This window comes from Marmota marmota, unplaced genomic scaffold (genome assembly GCF_001458135.2).
Source record: "Marmota marmota marmota unplaced genomic scaffold, marMar, whole genome shotgun sequence".
Taxonomy (NCBI): Eukaryota; Metazoa; Chordata; class Mammalia; order Rodentia; family Sciuridae; genus Marmota; species Marmota marmota.
The window spans coordinates 12,685,221-12,700,597 of NW_026000093.1; the positions used below are offsets into that span (position 1 = coordinate 12,685,221).

General features: G+C 36.5%; 1 protein-coding gene and 1 pseudogene across 1 annotated transcript in view; both read left to right on the forward strand.

Annotated features, from left to right (window-relative positions):
• Cpa6 (carboxypeptidase A6) overlaps positions 1 to 4,319 on the forward strand; it is a 293,008-nt gene extending 288,689 nt beyond the window's left edge. Inside the window, exon 11 of the mRNA XM_015485745.2 lies at positions 1,655 to 4,319. Within this exon, the coding sequence (XP_015341231.1) occupies positions 1,655 to 1,842 (188 nt within the window). The 3' untranslated portion in view covers positions 1,843 to 4,319. The remainder of the gene's footprint in view (positions 1 to 1,654) is intronic.
• Positions 4,320 to 12,163: 7,844 nt separating this feature from the next.
• On the forward strand, positions 12,164 to 12,628 carry LOC107142260 (annotated as a pseudogene).
• The last annotated feature ends 2,749 nt before the right edge of the window (positions 12,629 to 15,377 follow it).

The window sequence follows — 15,377 nt, forward strand, 5'->3', positions numbered from 1 at the left end:
TAAAGATGTAAAATAATAATAGCTAATATTTCATAAGCACTTTCAAGTGATTTAGTATTTCATTTAATTACCACATCAACCTTAAGTAGCAGACATTAGCATCATTCCCTTTTTCTAAAAGGCACCTGAGGCACAGAGTAATCACAAGGTAGGTAGTAGGACTGGACACAGTGCAGGTTGGTGGTCTTCTCTTTAGTGCCTGTGTTTCCAGTCCGTACTAAAAAGGTGGAATGTGTGAGGTCATAGGAACTAGAAGGAGAGGGATGCCAGGATGGATTGTCAGCTATGTTAAGGGGAAAACAAAAACCAAAAAAGGAGAATAAACATGTGGACATGATCACCCTTCAAGAATAAAGTTTGGGAGCTGGGGTTGTGGCTCAGGGGTAGAACGCCTGCCTTAAATGTGTGAGGCTCTGGGTTTGATCCTCATCACCACATAAAAATAAATAAAAGTTTAAAAAATAAATGAAGTTTTATAGGTGGATAGAAGCAAGAACCAGCAAGAAAGATATAAGGATTAGACGCAACATATATAGATTTTCTTTTAAGTTATCAAGCACAAAAAAAAAAAGAAGAAGAAAAAGAGGATGGTAACCAAGAGTATTTGGCAGGATCATGAGAAGAAAGGGGTCCTTGAGCATTTATTTGGGTTGATGCAGATGCAAGAGAAAGAAAATGTGTGAATGAAACAAAGGGATCCTCCCTTTATACAGACAATAATAATAAATGGTATCAAGAGATGACCCATGTAAAAGATATTTAGCATGACTTTCTCTGAGCTAAGAGAAAGCTTAGAGGGCTCTGAGGTCAACAGAGGAGCCAATGGAGCCATCATCTAGAATATGGGGGTCAGTGGTAAAGTGATGGGTGGGACAAGAAGAGAATGGGGAGTGCCAGTAAGTGCAGGACTATGAAAAAACAGCACAGAGCAGCACTGGGAGCAGAAGACGACTTTGGTGATCAGGCAGTATGATTTTATAGAATACCTGTTCATCAAAGATGAATCATCTCACTGCCCTACCTGGAGTGACAGCAGGGGAACTGGGCCAGAAGTTCAACAACAGCAAAGCAAAGGCAGAAAAAATACAGGAAGGAGGCATATGAGGGGTCTGGTGAGAAAGCTAGTAAATTGCCCCTGAATGAAAACCACAAGAAAGGCAGGGAGAATCTGAAAACTACAAGCTTATGTAAAGACAAGGGACAAGTTCAGCAAGCCTGGAAAAAGAGGGGAAGTGGAAAAAATGAAAGAGGGGAACAGAATTTTAATATTCAAGACCTTGGAAGTAGAGAAGAATTGAGTGATAAGAACAAAAATATTTTAATTTTAATATTTTTTTAAAAGTCCACAGCGTAGGTTGTTTTATTGGTGAATAAAGTGAAGGTGAAGATAAACATTATTGGAATTGAGGTTGAGAAATTTTGAGGTCATCATACTGGCATAGCATTAATACTCAGGTTAGATCTTCAAAGCTGATAGCAGGTATGATTTATAAGCTCCATGAGCTGGATGCCAAAGAACTACTGTTAAATCATTCTTATAGAAATGGTATTTCATTGGAAGGATTCAGTATATCTTACTAAGCAATATATATATAATTTTGAAATTATGCAGATTCTTTAGTGAGAATAATCTTTTCTTTTTTTAAACTTTCAGATGTAAGTTCTGGTAGCTCAATGGATTGGGCTTACAAAAATGGAATACCCTATGCATTTGCCTTTGAACTACGTGACACTGGGCATTTTGGATTTTTACTCCCAGAGATGCTCATCAGACCTACCTGTACAGAGACCATGCTGGCTGTGAAGAATATCACAATGCACCTGCTAAAAAAGTGTCCCTGATAGGACTCCAGGGTCAGGTCAACAACCAAAGAGAGAGCTGATTTTCACCAAAGGCTGCTTGGCACTGGGTTGAAATTGTTTTTAAAGAGAAGGGCAACCTTTTAGAATGAACATAACTATGGACTTTAAAAGGATTTTCTTAGTGCAATTTGATACTTTGTAATAATACAAAATGGTAAAATTTAGGGCATAGCCTAGCTTGTTATAAGAAAAAGCATCTAGCTGGGCATGGTGGTGCATACTTGTAATCCCAGCTACTAAGGAGGCTGAGGCAGGAGGATTGCAAATTCAAGGCTAGCTGGGAAACTTAGCAAGATCTGTTTCAAAATAAATTTTTCTTAAAAAGGATGGAGAGTATATCTCAGTGATAGAGCACTTGCTTAGCATGTGTGAGACTCTGGGTTCAATCCCCAGTATTGCAAAAGAAAAAGCATCCATTTTATGTCTCTTTAGAGTCTTGATTACAGGGAATGTTTTCAAATTCCTTTGTCTCAAGAAATGTACAAATAAATCATGGCTTTAGCTTCAATAAATGTCAGGCCCTCATAAGACCTAGTTTAATAATGATATTTAATTACTTGGTTCTCATTTGAAATAGAAATTTTTAAAATGGAAAGAACACACATTTTTTTTAATATACCAAACACACAAATCTTTCAAAACCTTAGATTATTTGCTTTCTCTTCACCTGGTATTAGTGTACCATATATCTATAAAAACACAGCAAAATAAAGCAACTTATGTTTAGACTCTGAGAATGCCACTCAAAAAAAAATAGAATAAATATTCATTGAGGTGTCAGACACAGAGTTAGGATCTTTACACTAACAATTTCATTTCTCACAATACCTATTTCAGATAAGGAAATCAAGGCTTAGAAAGGTAACATAGCCTTTCATTTCTAAGAAGAAGACAGGAACAGTATCTGGACTGCTGGAAATAACTAAAATTTATGGACAAAATTCAATTTTTTAAATCATCTTACAATCATCCTACTATAAAGCAAGGAAATCTCAGGCCAGGCATTGAGTGAAGATAGAAACCTAGAAAAGTAAGCGGTACAATGTTATCCTAAAAGCATTTGTCAAACCAGCTGAGTACAGACTCTTGATATTCAGCATTTTGAGGAATGAACAAAGCCCAAATGCACTTCAAGTTGGGAACTTGAATATGTTCTTTTCCTACCAGAACTATGGGTTGTACCTTCCATGTCAGAAAAGTACTTCATATTCCTTTTAATGGACCCCAGAGAAAACTGACCATTTCAAATTTTGGCAAGAGTGGAGTCAAGGGAAATCACCACTGAGAATTTGGAACCATACATCAGCCTTCACACAGGTTCATGGCCCAGATTCAGACTTTGTAAATAGTCTGATAAACCTCTAGCCAAGAATTTAATGCAGATTAATCCCAGAATGGTAATACGCATAAGCATTTGGTAAAAGCAAATGCAAATCCTCTTAGAGGATTTATCTGACCAAGATGTATCATGAACACCACCAGGATAAAGGAATAGGCCTAAAAACTTCCAGAGGGAAGAAAGAGACCCCAGACAAAGGAATGAGGACTTGAGTAGCACCACCAAACTTGAAGCACCACCAAAACTTGATGATGATAGAAAAATGCCTTCAGAGTTCTGAGAAAAAAAGTCATACATACAAATCTATACCCAAGGAAACTATTGATGGAAAATGAAGGTAGGCTGTAGGATAAGTGAGGTCTTTTATAATTTACCTTTCTCAGGAAACTCCTAGAGGATATGCTCTATCACAAAGAAAGAGCAAACCAAGAGAAAGATGTAGAATCCAAGAATAGGGTGAATACAGCACAGGAGAAAGGAATGGGGAAAAATATCAAGATGATTATGAAGGAAAAGATGCCTAGAACAACTTGGAGTAGAAGGAGGAGGACTAAATACTTTTGTGAATATGAAGATAAAATGTGAAATGGGGAGAAAAATATGCTCAGAGGCAATTTTTATTTACATAGAGAACTGAGCAATTAATTCCTAATAAAAGCACAGAAAACCAAGCAAACAAAAGAAATGTTTTTAACTGGTGAAAATAAAGAATTATATATGAGAAGATATGGAATCCTAGTAATGCTATGTATCTTAGCTATAAATAATACTTACACAGTCAAAATAATGTTATAAATGTACAGGAAAGATAGGAAGAATGAAGTGCATGTGACAGGAGGTTATATAGGAAAGCTAAATCTTTGTCTTCCATGGAAGGAAATCAATCTCGAAAGCTGAAAAATCAAGAAATATCTGTATAAGAATGTACCTTAGAAATAAGGAAGTAAATGTGAAAGGAAAGAACTAAAAAGATCAAAAATTTCGGGCCTAATGAAAGAGAATTGGGAGTGAGAAGAGAGAGAACGGAGAACTATTATTTTAACATAAGCCTTTCAATTAGGAAATACACATACTAAAGAGCATATCCCTTTTAAAGAAAAATGAAAATTTTAGAAAAACAAATTTTTAATTACTCACCAAATGATCTTTTTGATGTTTGTAAAATATATGCACATTGTTTCTATAACAATAATACCAAAATTAAAATTTTTTTAAATATTAAATGAGATTGTACAGGAGGAGTATCTAGCACAAAAACCAAAATATTATAAACAATCAGAAAATATTTAGTTTGTCTATGTTTTGCCAACCTAATTTATTTATTATTTATTTTGTAGTAACAGTGATATATTTGCAGAAATGGATCTCAGAGGCTTGGTCCTGCCAAAGAACAGTACACCTGAGAATTTAAACTTCACTTGACCCCATCTAGTAATATGCATTCAGAAATGGTCAGGAGGTAGTGGGTACTATAATACTTATTTTTGCCAGTAGACTAGGCAAGTCAAAATGTCCACAAAAATCAGAGGGCTGGAGGCTTTTAAAAATTCCCAAGAATGGAAAGATGCTATTTCTCAAAGGATGTGACAAGATGCATATCAACCAGCTGGTGTCATCTGGTGACTTTCATGGATCCTCAATGCCAGGAAACTTTTCACTTTGGCCAGGAGCATGTCACAGTTCCTAGTTTGTTAGCAACCTGTATCAGATTCTTTGCTGGTGTCTATTGATGACTTTCCATCAAACATCACCCCTGTGACAACCAAATAAAAGTCAACTTTTGGGTATTCAGGGTGGAAAAAAGTCAAAGAATTTATAGATAACTCTCCAAGTTCTTTTGTCAGTACATTACTCACCTCCATCCTTATTAAACCCTATTGTTTTTTTTAAATTTTATTTATTTATTTATTCTAATCAGTTATACTTGACAGCAGAATGCCCTTTGATTCATTGTACACAAATGGAACACAACTTTTGATTTCTCTGATTGTACCCAAAGTAGGGACACAACATTCATGCAATTATATATGTACCTAGGGTAATGATGTCTGTCTCATTCCACCATCTTTCCTACCCCCAGAACTAAAATTTATTTTATTTGTCCTTCCCTATCTCCCATAGCATAGGTGCTAAGAGTGTTTTTTATTTTTTTTTTCAAAATCAAAATAAGGGTAACAAAATATAGAATTTGAATAATATACAAACTTCATGGAATATAGTTTATTATTTGAGATAAAATTTTCGCCTTCATGAACCTCATGCAAATTCTTTTCAGTGATTACACTCATATTTCAGTAGCACTGTATATATACATTTTATGGCTCAAGTTCTATAAGTGGGCATTTTAATATTTATAGGATATTTTCATTTTTAAATCTTTTTAAACTAAGCCACAAAATGTACTGTGGGATGATTTGTGTTTGAGGCACTCTTCTAGGTGCTGTGTGTGAGGATCAGAAGTGTTATGTTTATGTCAATACTTCAGAATATAAAATTTTCTTCAACTCAAAATAGTACATGCATTTTTTAAAATAGTTTAGCAAGATATGTTTCCCCCCACTATTATAAAAGTAATTTCATGGATTCTGGCTATATTGAGCTTTAATTCTCAACTTAATCAGATTTATCAAGGGTTCAGCTTCTTACGGCTGTCAAATAAAGGACCACGAATTGGGTAGCTTAAAACAAGAGGAATCTATTGTCACACAGTTTTGCAGACTAGAAGTCCAACATCAAAATGTCAGCAGAGCCATGCTCCTTCTGAAATGTTTAGAGGAATCCTTCTCTGCCTCTTTCTAGCTTCTGGTGCTTTGTCAGAAATCTTTGGTATTTCTTCACTTGCCATTGCATAACTCCAATTTCTGCCTGGTCTCCAATGGCATTGTGTCTCAGTCTTTATATGGCCAGCTTCTTATAAAGGTAGCAGTTATGCTAGATCAGGGTCCCACCTTACTTCACTATGGCATAATTCTAACTAATTACATCTGCAACAAACCTATTTCCAACCAGAGTCACATTCTGAGGTATATGAAACATATTTTTTGAGTTTTCACATGCCCAATCAGATTTTTTAACAGGCTACTAATAGAAACAGAACAAGCTACTTCTTATAATTTAGCTTTCTAAATGATAAAATTATAGTTGAAATTATTATGTGCTCTTCTTAACAGGAAATTTGTTAGTTTTAGTTAGAGTTGACTGCTACCTTAGCTCTCAATAATTATTTTGGACCTGTTCATCATAGGAAGTATTTGCAGTTAAGTTATACTTGATCAAATCTAATTGGTTAAATCAGAATTCTATGCAACATTAACTAAAGTATGTTGTAGATTAAGCACAGTAATTATATGAGCAATTTAATGGAATATTTTCATGAATCATAATAAGAATATTGCATAATAAACCTGAAAACAACTACATTGAATATCTAATATATCACGAAGCACACTGCACTGAGAACTACTAAAACATATGAATAATGCACATGAAAATAAGGTAGCCTGATGATCTTCGAAGGCTGATTTTAATTAACTCCTCATTTCTAACCCCGACCCTGCTTCTGCAGTTGTGACTTCTAGGACTATCCCCTCTTTTCCCCAGTGGATGACCTATGGGGCCCTCTACCTAAGGAGTCCATTCTTACTGCACCAGCCCAAGGTAGGTGAGGCAAGTACATCCAATTATATAGTAAGTGGATGCTAAAATCAGCCTTATAATTTAGTGATGAGTTAAACAAAGGGGCTAGCTTCATGACCTAGCCACATAACACTGAAAACAGTGGGCTCTAAATTTCAAACTGACTCAAAAGTAAATGCTTCCCAGTGAAAGATAACAGCTCCTCCAGGCAGTGAGCTGTCCATCAAGTGTGCCCAATCTGGAAGAAATAGTTTGCAACAACCAAATGATTGGTGATAGGATCATTGTTGTTATGGTTTGAATATGTTCCCCAAAAGTTCGTGTGTTGCAAACTTAATCCTCTAATTCATATGTTAACAGTGGAAGTAGGGCCTTTTGGAGGTAATGAAGATTAGATGAGGGGCCCCATGATAGCATTAGTGACTTTATAAGAGGAAAAGAAATCTGAGCTAGCAGGTTTCCTTTTGCACCATGTGCTGCTATCCACCCATGTTTTGATGCAGCAAGAAGGCTCTCACCAAATACCAACACCATGCTCTTCCAGCCTCCAAAACTGCAAGTTAAATAAACTTTTATTCACTGCAAATCACCTAGTCTGTGGTATTCCGTTATAGCAATAAAAACCAAACTAAGACAGTTATTGAATTTCTGCTATAGCTATACTTTTGTCAGAGGCATGGTTTCCTGCTGTCCTAGATAGAATCCTTCAGTAATTTAGAGCTGTGTTCAATATTCTAAAGTAGACTATCTGATGTCTGTTAAGCAGAAATTGTGTTGCTGGATGTATTTATACCCAGCTACCTATCTCAAGCAATATCAATCTGAAATACCATGTAAAGTTTTCATTCAGTGGAGCAGCAAATGTGAATAGGTGATTTAGTGGTTTTGTATCAGGGTCAACAAAATTTAATAAAAGAATGAATATTTGAAGTAAGTGTCGCTGCACCTGTCACAAGCCATCACAAGAAATGCATTAAGGGTATCCTAAAGAGACAACACTGAACTAAAGAGGAGTGTCTAAGACTCAACTATTTGTGACAATCATTATTTACTCCCAAAGAAATAATTCTGAACTGAGAACTTGAAATCAAATCAATGTTTTTTTTAGACTCAGAAATGTAAACACTATAAAGTTTCAGTTATGCAAGACATATTCTATAGGTCTGCTATACAACATCATGCCTACAGTGAACAATATTAGATTGTGCACTTAATGTGTTTTTTTAAGGAGGTGCCACATAGAATTCATGTGGCAGGGGGAAAATGGGCCATATTCCTGTTGCAGAAATGGCAGTGATGGGCTAGGGGCAGCAGCGGTGTCCCTTAGTGTTTGTGACAATAAAGGGATCTCTGGTTAAACTCTGCAGAACTCAGACCAGTTCTGCAGCCTGTAGTTGGACATCATTTCTCAACTCATCTTTGAGCTAGTTCTCTCATAAATGTTCATATAATAACCTTCTTTTCTATTTAATCAACCAGCATCAACTTCTAGTACACATAATACATTTTCTAAAAAAACTTCATTGAGTTGAATATAAAAATAATGTCTCAGTTTTCCATAATGACTCTAATTTTATGTCTAGCCTAGGCAATATCTGCAGGATAATGTTACTTACAGATTTTAATCTACAGCTTTCAGTTCTACACTAGGGGAGGGAAAAGTACAGCTTTGTTTCCAAAATATTAATGAAAAAGTCCAGTGTAGACCATGGAATAGGGTATTCTTCAAAACCCTAAGTATAACTTGTAAAGAGAGGACAAAATGAGATAAGTATGTTTCCCTTTATATTTAGAAAAGTTCTGATTAGTAGTCCTAGGTTTCAAGAAGAATCCTCCTTTAGTTTTTATATGTAAAATGGGAATAACAAAACCTATATTACAGATGTATTATGAGGATGAAAGGAGGGATCACATAGAAAACAGCAGCAAATCCATACCAAGCAAGTTTTTCTAAATTTTATGAATATGTAAGAGCATAGGTAGACTTTTTTACTGGAGGGGGGAAAATGTTAATCTAATCAAAGCATGCTGAGAACTTCATTGACTATGTATAAATGATCATTAGGATTTCACTCTGATCCATATTTCTCACACTCAAACTACAGGATACCTTTTTTAACTAATTAGAGAATTCATTTTTTTTTCATTGACAACTGTTGACAAAGTATAACACCTTGGGAAAAAATGTTTCCCTAAATAACTCCTCTAAAAGGAGGAGAAAATCATTTAATTATTGGTTTTTACAGGAAGAAATATTTCTCTTTGGCATTCTGGGGATAAGAATTTCATTCTTAAAAGCCTAAACTAATGAGGCTAAAATAATTATTGGATATACTTACTACTGTGCGAATATAGCAAACAAGTAATCTCTCAGAGAAAAATCCATGTCCCAAGAGATTGTGCATTTATTCAATAAATGTTTACTGGATAACTGCTATGTAATTGATACTGTTTTCTGTTAAGGTAATCCACAAGCAAAATTACAAAGAGAATACAGTTCGCATAAATGCCTTCTCTGTCAGCAATTTCTCTTTCCCCTCTGGATAACCAGCATGCCCTGTCACCTTTGATTCCCAGGAAACTGCTCCCACCTCTTTTCCAAATGGCTCTCAAAGATTTGTCTCCCCTCTTCCTGACAAACTAACCTCCCAAGGTGCCCCAGGAAGAAGTACTGTCATTTAACTGTCCTTTGACAAAGTACAGGTAGCTCTGACATACCAAGGTACAAAAGAATGTGACTTCTTTGCATAGAATGCACCTTCTAGCCAGGAATAATTGTTTAATCACCACAGGAAAGAATCTCTAATGATTCTGGCAGCCAAGCACACCCTCCACTTTAGCACATCACACCTATGTCTGTCCCTCCTCCACTGGTGCAAGGTGTATCCTCATTGCAGCTCACAGTCATTTTGTTTTTCCTGCTTCTTTGGCACAAGTCAGGGATGGACAGTTTACTACTTCTCTCTGATGGCTGTGCATGTAATCGTGCACTCCATTCTTTAGGTCACAAGTCATTTCTGGACCTGAACCCTGCCCATGGCTTCAAGTCCACACATAGGAAGGAGGATGTCAACTTCCCTGTTCTGGCAGTAAGCCACACAGTCACGCCCTGGGTTATAACCCAAAATGTTAAAAATCACTGGGACTCATATGTATACACAGCTTGCATATTTTCACCCATTAAGCAAAATACCTACCTTTTGGGGAAATGACCACAACAGGGTCCAAATTCAACTATATTACCATGTAGTAGAGACATGGTACTTAAAAGTTGCTTTGCTTTTTCCTCAGAAATATAAAAGGAGCCAAGATGTATAACATATTACTTTTCTTTTTCTGTCCTATTCTCAATGTAGAAATCTAAGCTGCTACTCTTTAAGAAGACAACTAACCTAATGATTATTCTTAAACATGGGGAGGTGGGGGAGACTGTCTTTGGGAACTTCATTTATCAAAGAACAGTGCTCCATGCATTTGTACTCAAAGAATTTCAACAATGGATGGTATGATAATAACATCTGGGAAGTGCTTTAAATTTTTTGAAAGTACATTATGCTTTTTAGTACAGTGACAATATCCCTGATGAAGTGGCACCCCGTTTCTCAACTGAAAAATCTTAACTGGGTCTCTCCAGAAATCTTCAACATGGATGATTTTAGGACTGTCAGCAAAAGAGTCTCTGCAAAAGAGTTCAATGCAGATAAACTTCCTATTTTCGTGTCACCCTGTTTATTTGGCCACTGGCCAAGAAGATACCAGCACTCTAGGTGCTAGACACCCACTTACTAGTTTTCACAAATATATCCAGTACAGTACTTTGAAGAAATGTGCAAACAAGACCTCTGGCCTTGAGCTTGGCTTCACAGAGATGTCTACATTTTTAAGATAAGTTACAAATGTGCTCCATGGTAACAGCTGGTAGGGGGAGGAAAAAAAGGGGGGAGAAGAAGCTCTCCCCTTCTCAAGTGTTGTCCTTGAAGGGTTAACTTGCCCAGAATAGTGAAAGAAAAAGCTGCTTTTATGTGAACTTCTGCAGACTGTGAACTTCTGAGCCCCTCCCCTTACACACTGGATATAAAGCTCTGAAACTCCCTGAACTCGGGGTTCAGGGATTGATTGATTAGAGCAAAGGCTGTACCCTCTGAACCTGGCTGCAGCCAAATAAAACTGTTTCCTGCTATCTTTGGTGTCTTGCCTCGTTTGTCCCTACTACACTGGGAATTTAGACATTAACACCAGAATGCAACCTACATACTAAGCCTTGCTCAATAATTACTTGATGTGACTAATTGCTACATAATCATTTGTAAAAATTGAGGCATAGAATATTTAAGTGATTTGAATATGGTTTCTTGTCCCATTAGTGGTAAGACAGAATATAAGTTGAGTACTTACACTTTTTAAAAATTATTATTGCAGTTTTCAAACACAAAAAGACAGTATAGTATGATAAACTCCATCACTAAGTTTCAGCAGTTATTAACATTTTATTTTACCAAACTTATATTTCCTCCTCCAACTTTTTCTTGTTGCACTATTTTAAAGTAAAGCATAGACATGTCATCTTCACCCATAAGTATTTCAGCACATAGTATCTCTACCAAGATAGTCCCTAGATTTTATATGCATTTGTGGTAGATCAACAGTCTCCAATAGTGGCCAAAAAACTCAGACATTCAGAAAAAATTTCTAGTTAAAAACAAAATTTTTTGGAACCCTTCTTTCATTCTTTTCTGGTATATTGCTTTCTTGTGTATTTCCCTCACTCAAGGTAATCCAACAACTACAACAACAAAAAGTAACTCAAGGCACTTGGTGAACCCAAGAGAAAACCTGAATAAACCCTTGAACTTCACTTTTTCACTTGGTTTTAGTTACTTGCTTTTATCACTAATTTTAGAGGTCACCTAGCTAGGTAGTACACTCCTGTTAGCTTTACTATATATAACACCTCTGACATATTGGTCACATGATAATGGTTGCTTAAGTTGTTTTTCAAGAACTTGGAAGTAGCTCAAACCATCTGAAACCACTGACCCTTAACTTGGACCTACAAAAGCATTAAATGAGTAACCATTTGACATCAGAGGGCCAAAAACTCTACCCTCAGAGCATACTAATGTTGCTGTTTTCTTAACATGTGTCCTATGACAGATTGATTATGCATGGACAAAGCACCAATTATTTCACTTTTTATTACCTCCAGTCATCTTTCCCCATTCCTCAGACCACCCAGTTTCTTTATCCCATAAATACCTCTCACTCTGTCCTCGGGAAAGCAGGTTTGAGATTTGGGGTTCTCACCTCAAGTTTGGCCACCTCATGAATAAACTTTCTCTTTTGCAAATGTTGTCATTTCAATGATTGGAAAATTGCATAACAGACAAAATGGACCTGGTTCAGTAACACTGATGCTGGACCTCCCAAGATGGCAGTGTACATCATGGTGATTGCCAAGGAGAATCACCCTCTTTACCTCTGCAACATCCTGTAAGCTGAAGTTCTGCTCCATGTCCCTAAACATGGTAGAAAAGAAGATCTCTACTATGGGGAATGCCTTAGTGGACCAGAGAGAGCTCTCCCTGGACCTGCTCTACCCTATAGAAGACTATGAGTCATATAAGCTCTAAAGTGAAGCTGGTCATGGTGGTGTATTCCTCCAACACAGCCCTTCAAGACATTTGCAGCATGTTCCTGAAGCTGCTTAACTTCTGCGCAGCTGTGATTTGCAATCCTTTCTATAACTCTGGGGACCTCATTCAGTCTAGGACCTTTGAAAGATGGCAATGACGATACAGGTCTATTGTATAAGAACTCTGCTGCCTTATCTTATCTCAAAGAGAAGCATTCTATATATAACTGTGTCATGGAAATGTATACTTATCAACACTGCCTCTTCCTGAATGTAACAGATGTGCTGTTGGAAGGGCAAGGCTCTGTGCATGGTACCTCTCAACTAAAGGTTTTATGAGATGAAAAGGTTGGGGAAGAGGGGTATGTTGATCCAAATCAGTAAGCCAATAAATAGAAAAGCAAAACAGATCAAAATTTTAGTGATAGGAATATAAAATATCAACCTCAAAATTACTTTAGAACATTTTAATATTTTATAGGTCTATGAAGAGCACAAACACCTCTTTTAACTTCCTCTAAGATCATCAGGTCCCTGGAAAAGTCATGACATGGAAACTCTGTTCTAGGTACACTCAAAATCCTGAGATTATGTGAAAGCTATGTGTATACCTAATTTGCTGTGGAAATTGGGGTGGTGGCTAATGAAATATAAGTAGAATCCCTGACTGGCTCTCCTTATTAAATATTTATTTGGTATACAATTTAAAAAAGGTACTCTGATGTTATTATTTATGGGTTTATCAAAATTTTAATTCTATTCTCACTTGGAATTTCAATTTTGCCTTCATTAAAAGGCAATCCATTCACTATAGAGGCAAATAACTTACCAATAGAGTGGGAATAAAGTCTGAAAACATAAGCAACTATACATAAAAATGATTTATTGATATTACATTACAATGCATGACGTGTTGATATGTTGTCCCTCATTAGCAATACATAGTTTAATGTGCCAGCAAAGTTGCAAAAGAACAGGACATATAAACACAGCATATCTAACAATCCCTGCATATGTATCTGTAATGCATCACCTCAGTGCAGCAATTCTCAGATGTGATCCCTGGAATCATCAGGATCAACAACACCTAGGAATGTTAAAAATTCTAATTTGGGGTTCTCATTCCAGCCCTACTAAAATTCTATAGTTTGGGTTTTAACAAGCACTGTAGGTGATTCTGATGCAAGCTAAGGTTTGAGAACCACACGCTCAGATTATTTGTGTTTCTAATTTTCACTGGAGAAGAGAACCTTACCTTTTAAAAATATGCCACATTTGCTAAACATAGCAAATAAAAATATAGGAAGACACTTGATTCATTTGAATTTCAAGTTAAAAACAAAATTTTAGTATAATTATGTCCTTTGCCAGTATGTCCCATGCAAGTCTATCCCACATGTGAAAGGGATATGTAAGTATTCCATGCATTCTTATGCTAAAAATTATTGTTGCTTATCTAACATTCAAATTTAACTTTCCATCCTGTGTCCTATTTTTTTCTGGCATCCTTACCCCATACCTAAGGGTGTGTTGATCTGGCCAGAACACAGCATACTCCACCATGCTACGTCATCCAACCCAATTTTAGAAATTACTGTCCTTCCAGTCCTTCACCAGTCTGGGTCTGTGGTGGTGTTCTTGGGGTGACCTTCCTCCCCTGTCAGGCATGGGCACTAATTGGTGGTCCATTAACATGAGCAAACATAGCAAAGATTCACCTATATTTGCAAACTTTGTGGACACTCTGTGGGTGGAAACATTGGCTGTGGGCTACTGACAAAAGCAAAGAATACCAAATCTCATCTAGCTAATTTTAATTTATGTGCAAACTCTTTTCTCTCTGTTCAAGAGCTTTATTTTATGCAAAGTACTGGATTTCTAATAAGAAACAATTATCTCTGGATAAACATGATTTTAGCCCTTAGCAGAGCTGAATGCTCATGATCAGTCTTTTCCTATAACTGGCCCTCTTTTAAGTCAGAAAATTTTGAAATATAAATCTTTGATGTTATTCTTACATTGTCCTTTCTCTTTTGTTTTTAACTATTTGACATTCTGCTTTATCTCTCTACATGTATACAAAATATGCAGTCCTGCAAGTTTTGACAAGCATTTAATACATTCCCACTCCCTGAAGATATAGAATATCTCCTTCACTCTAGAAAGATCTTTAGAAAAGATCTCCTTTCTAAGCAATGTGCCCTCCAGAAGCAACCACTATTGTTATTTTTATCATCATAGAGAAGTTTTGCTCATTCTAGAACTTCATACAAATGGAATTGCTTTCAGGTTTTTACATATTCAAAATATTTTGCTATATGGCAAGGAATTTAAGTCATATATACATTTTTCCTTTTCCCTTTAAAAATCACAAGTAAATCCCTAATGATAGCATCCTTTCCCCCTACCCTCAAAGCCAGAGGAGGGTACCTGATATTTATCTGGCCTAAGGGGAGGCATAAGAACTTGAGGAAGGGAAAGGAAGAAGTAGATTTAGTCAGGGAATCCCTGGAATATCTGAGTTGGGCCCATAAGTCAGGAAGTACTTGTGCCAGAGGACCTAGGAAGAGATACCTGAGAAGAACTGTGCCAGTGGTGAATTTTCCCACAACTGGATAAGGCCCCTTAGGGCAGCCCTAGTAGAACACCCATCACTCAGTCTCCAATTGTCTAGTAAATGGAATCACTGCACCTCCACAGGATCCATAATGAAGACGTTTCTACAGCAACCCAGGACCCTTACAGTAGGAAAGAACTCAAGTATCTTTATTCTGAGGCCAGAATGGATCATAGTGGTACATCCTAAAGTAAAGACAGAGGAGAATAGATACCCCTGTTTTAGTTAATATAAGTTAAACATTCACCAAGTTATTTAATGTTTTAATGTTTTTCAATGTACCTGATGGC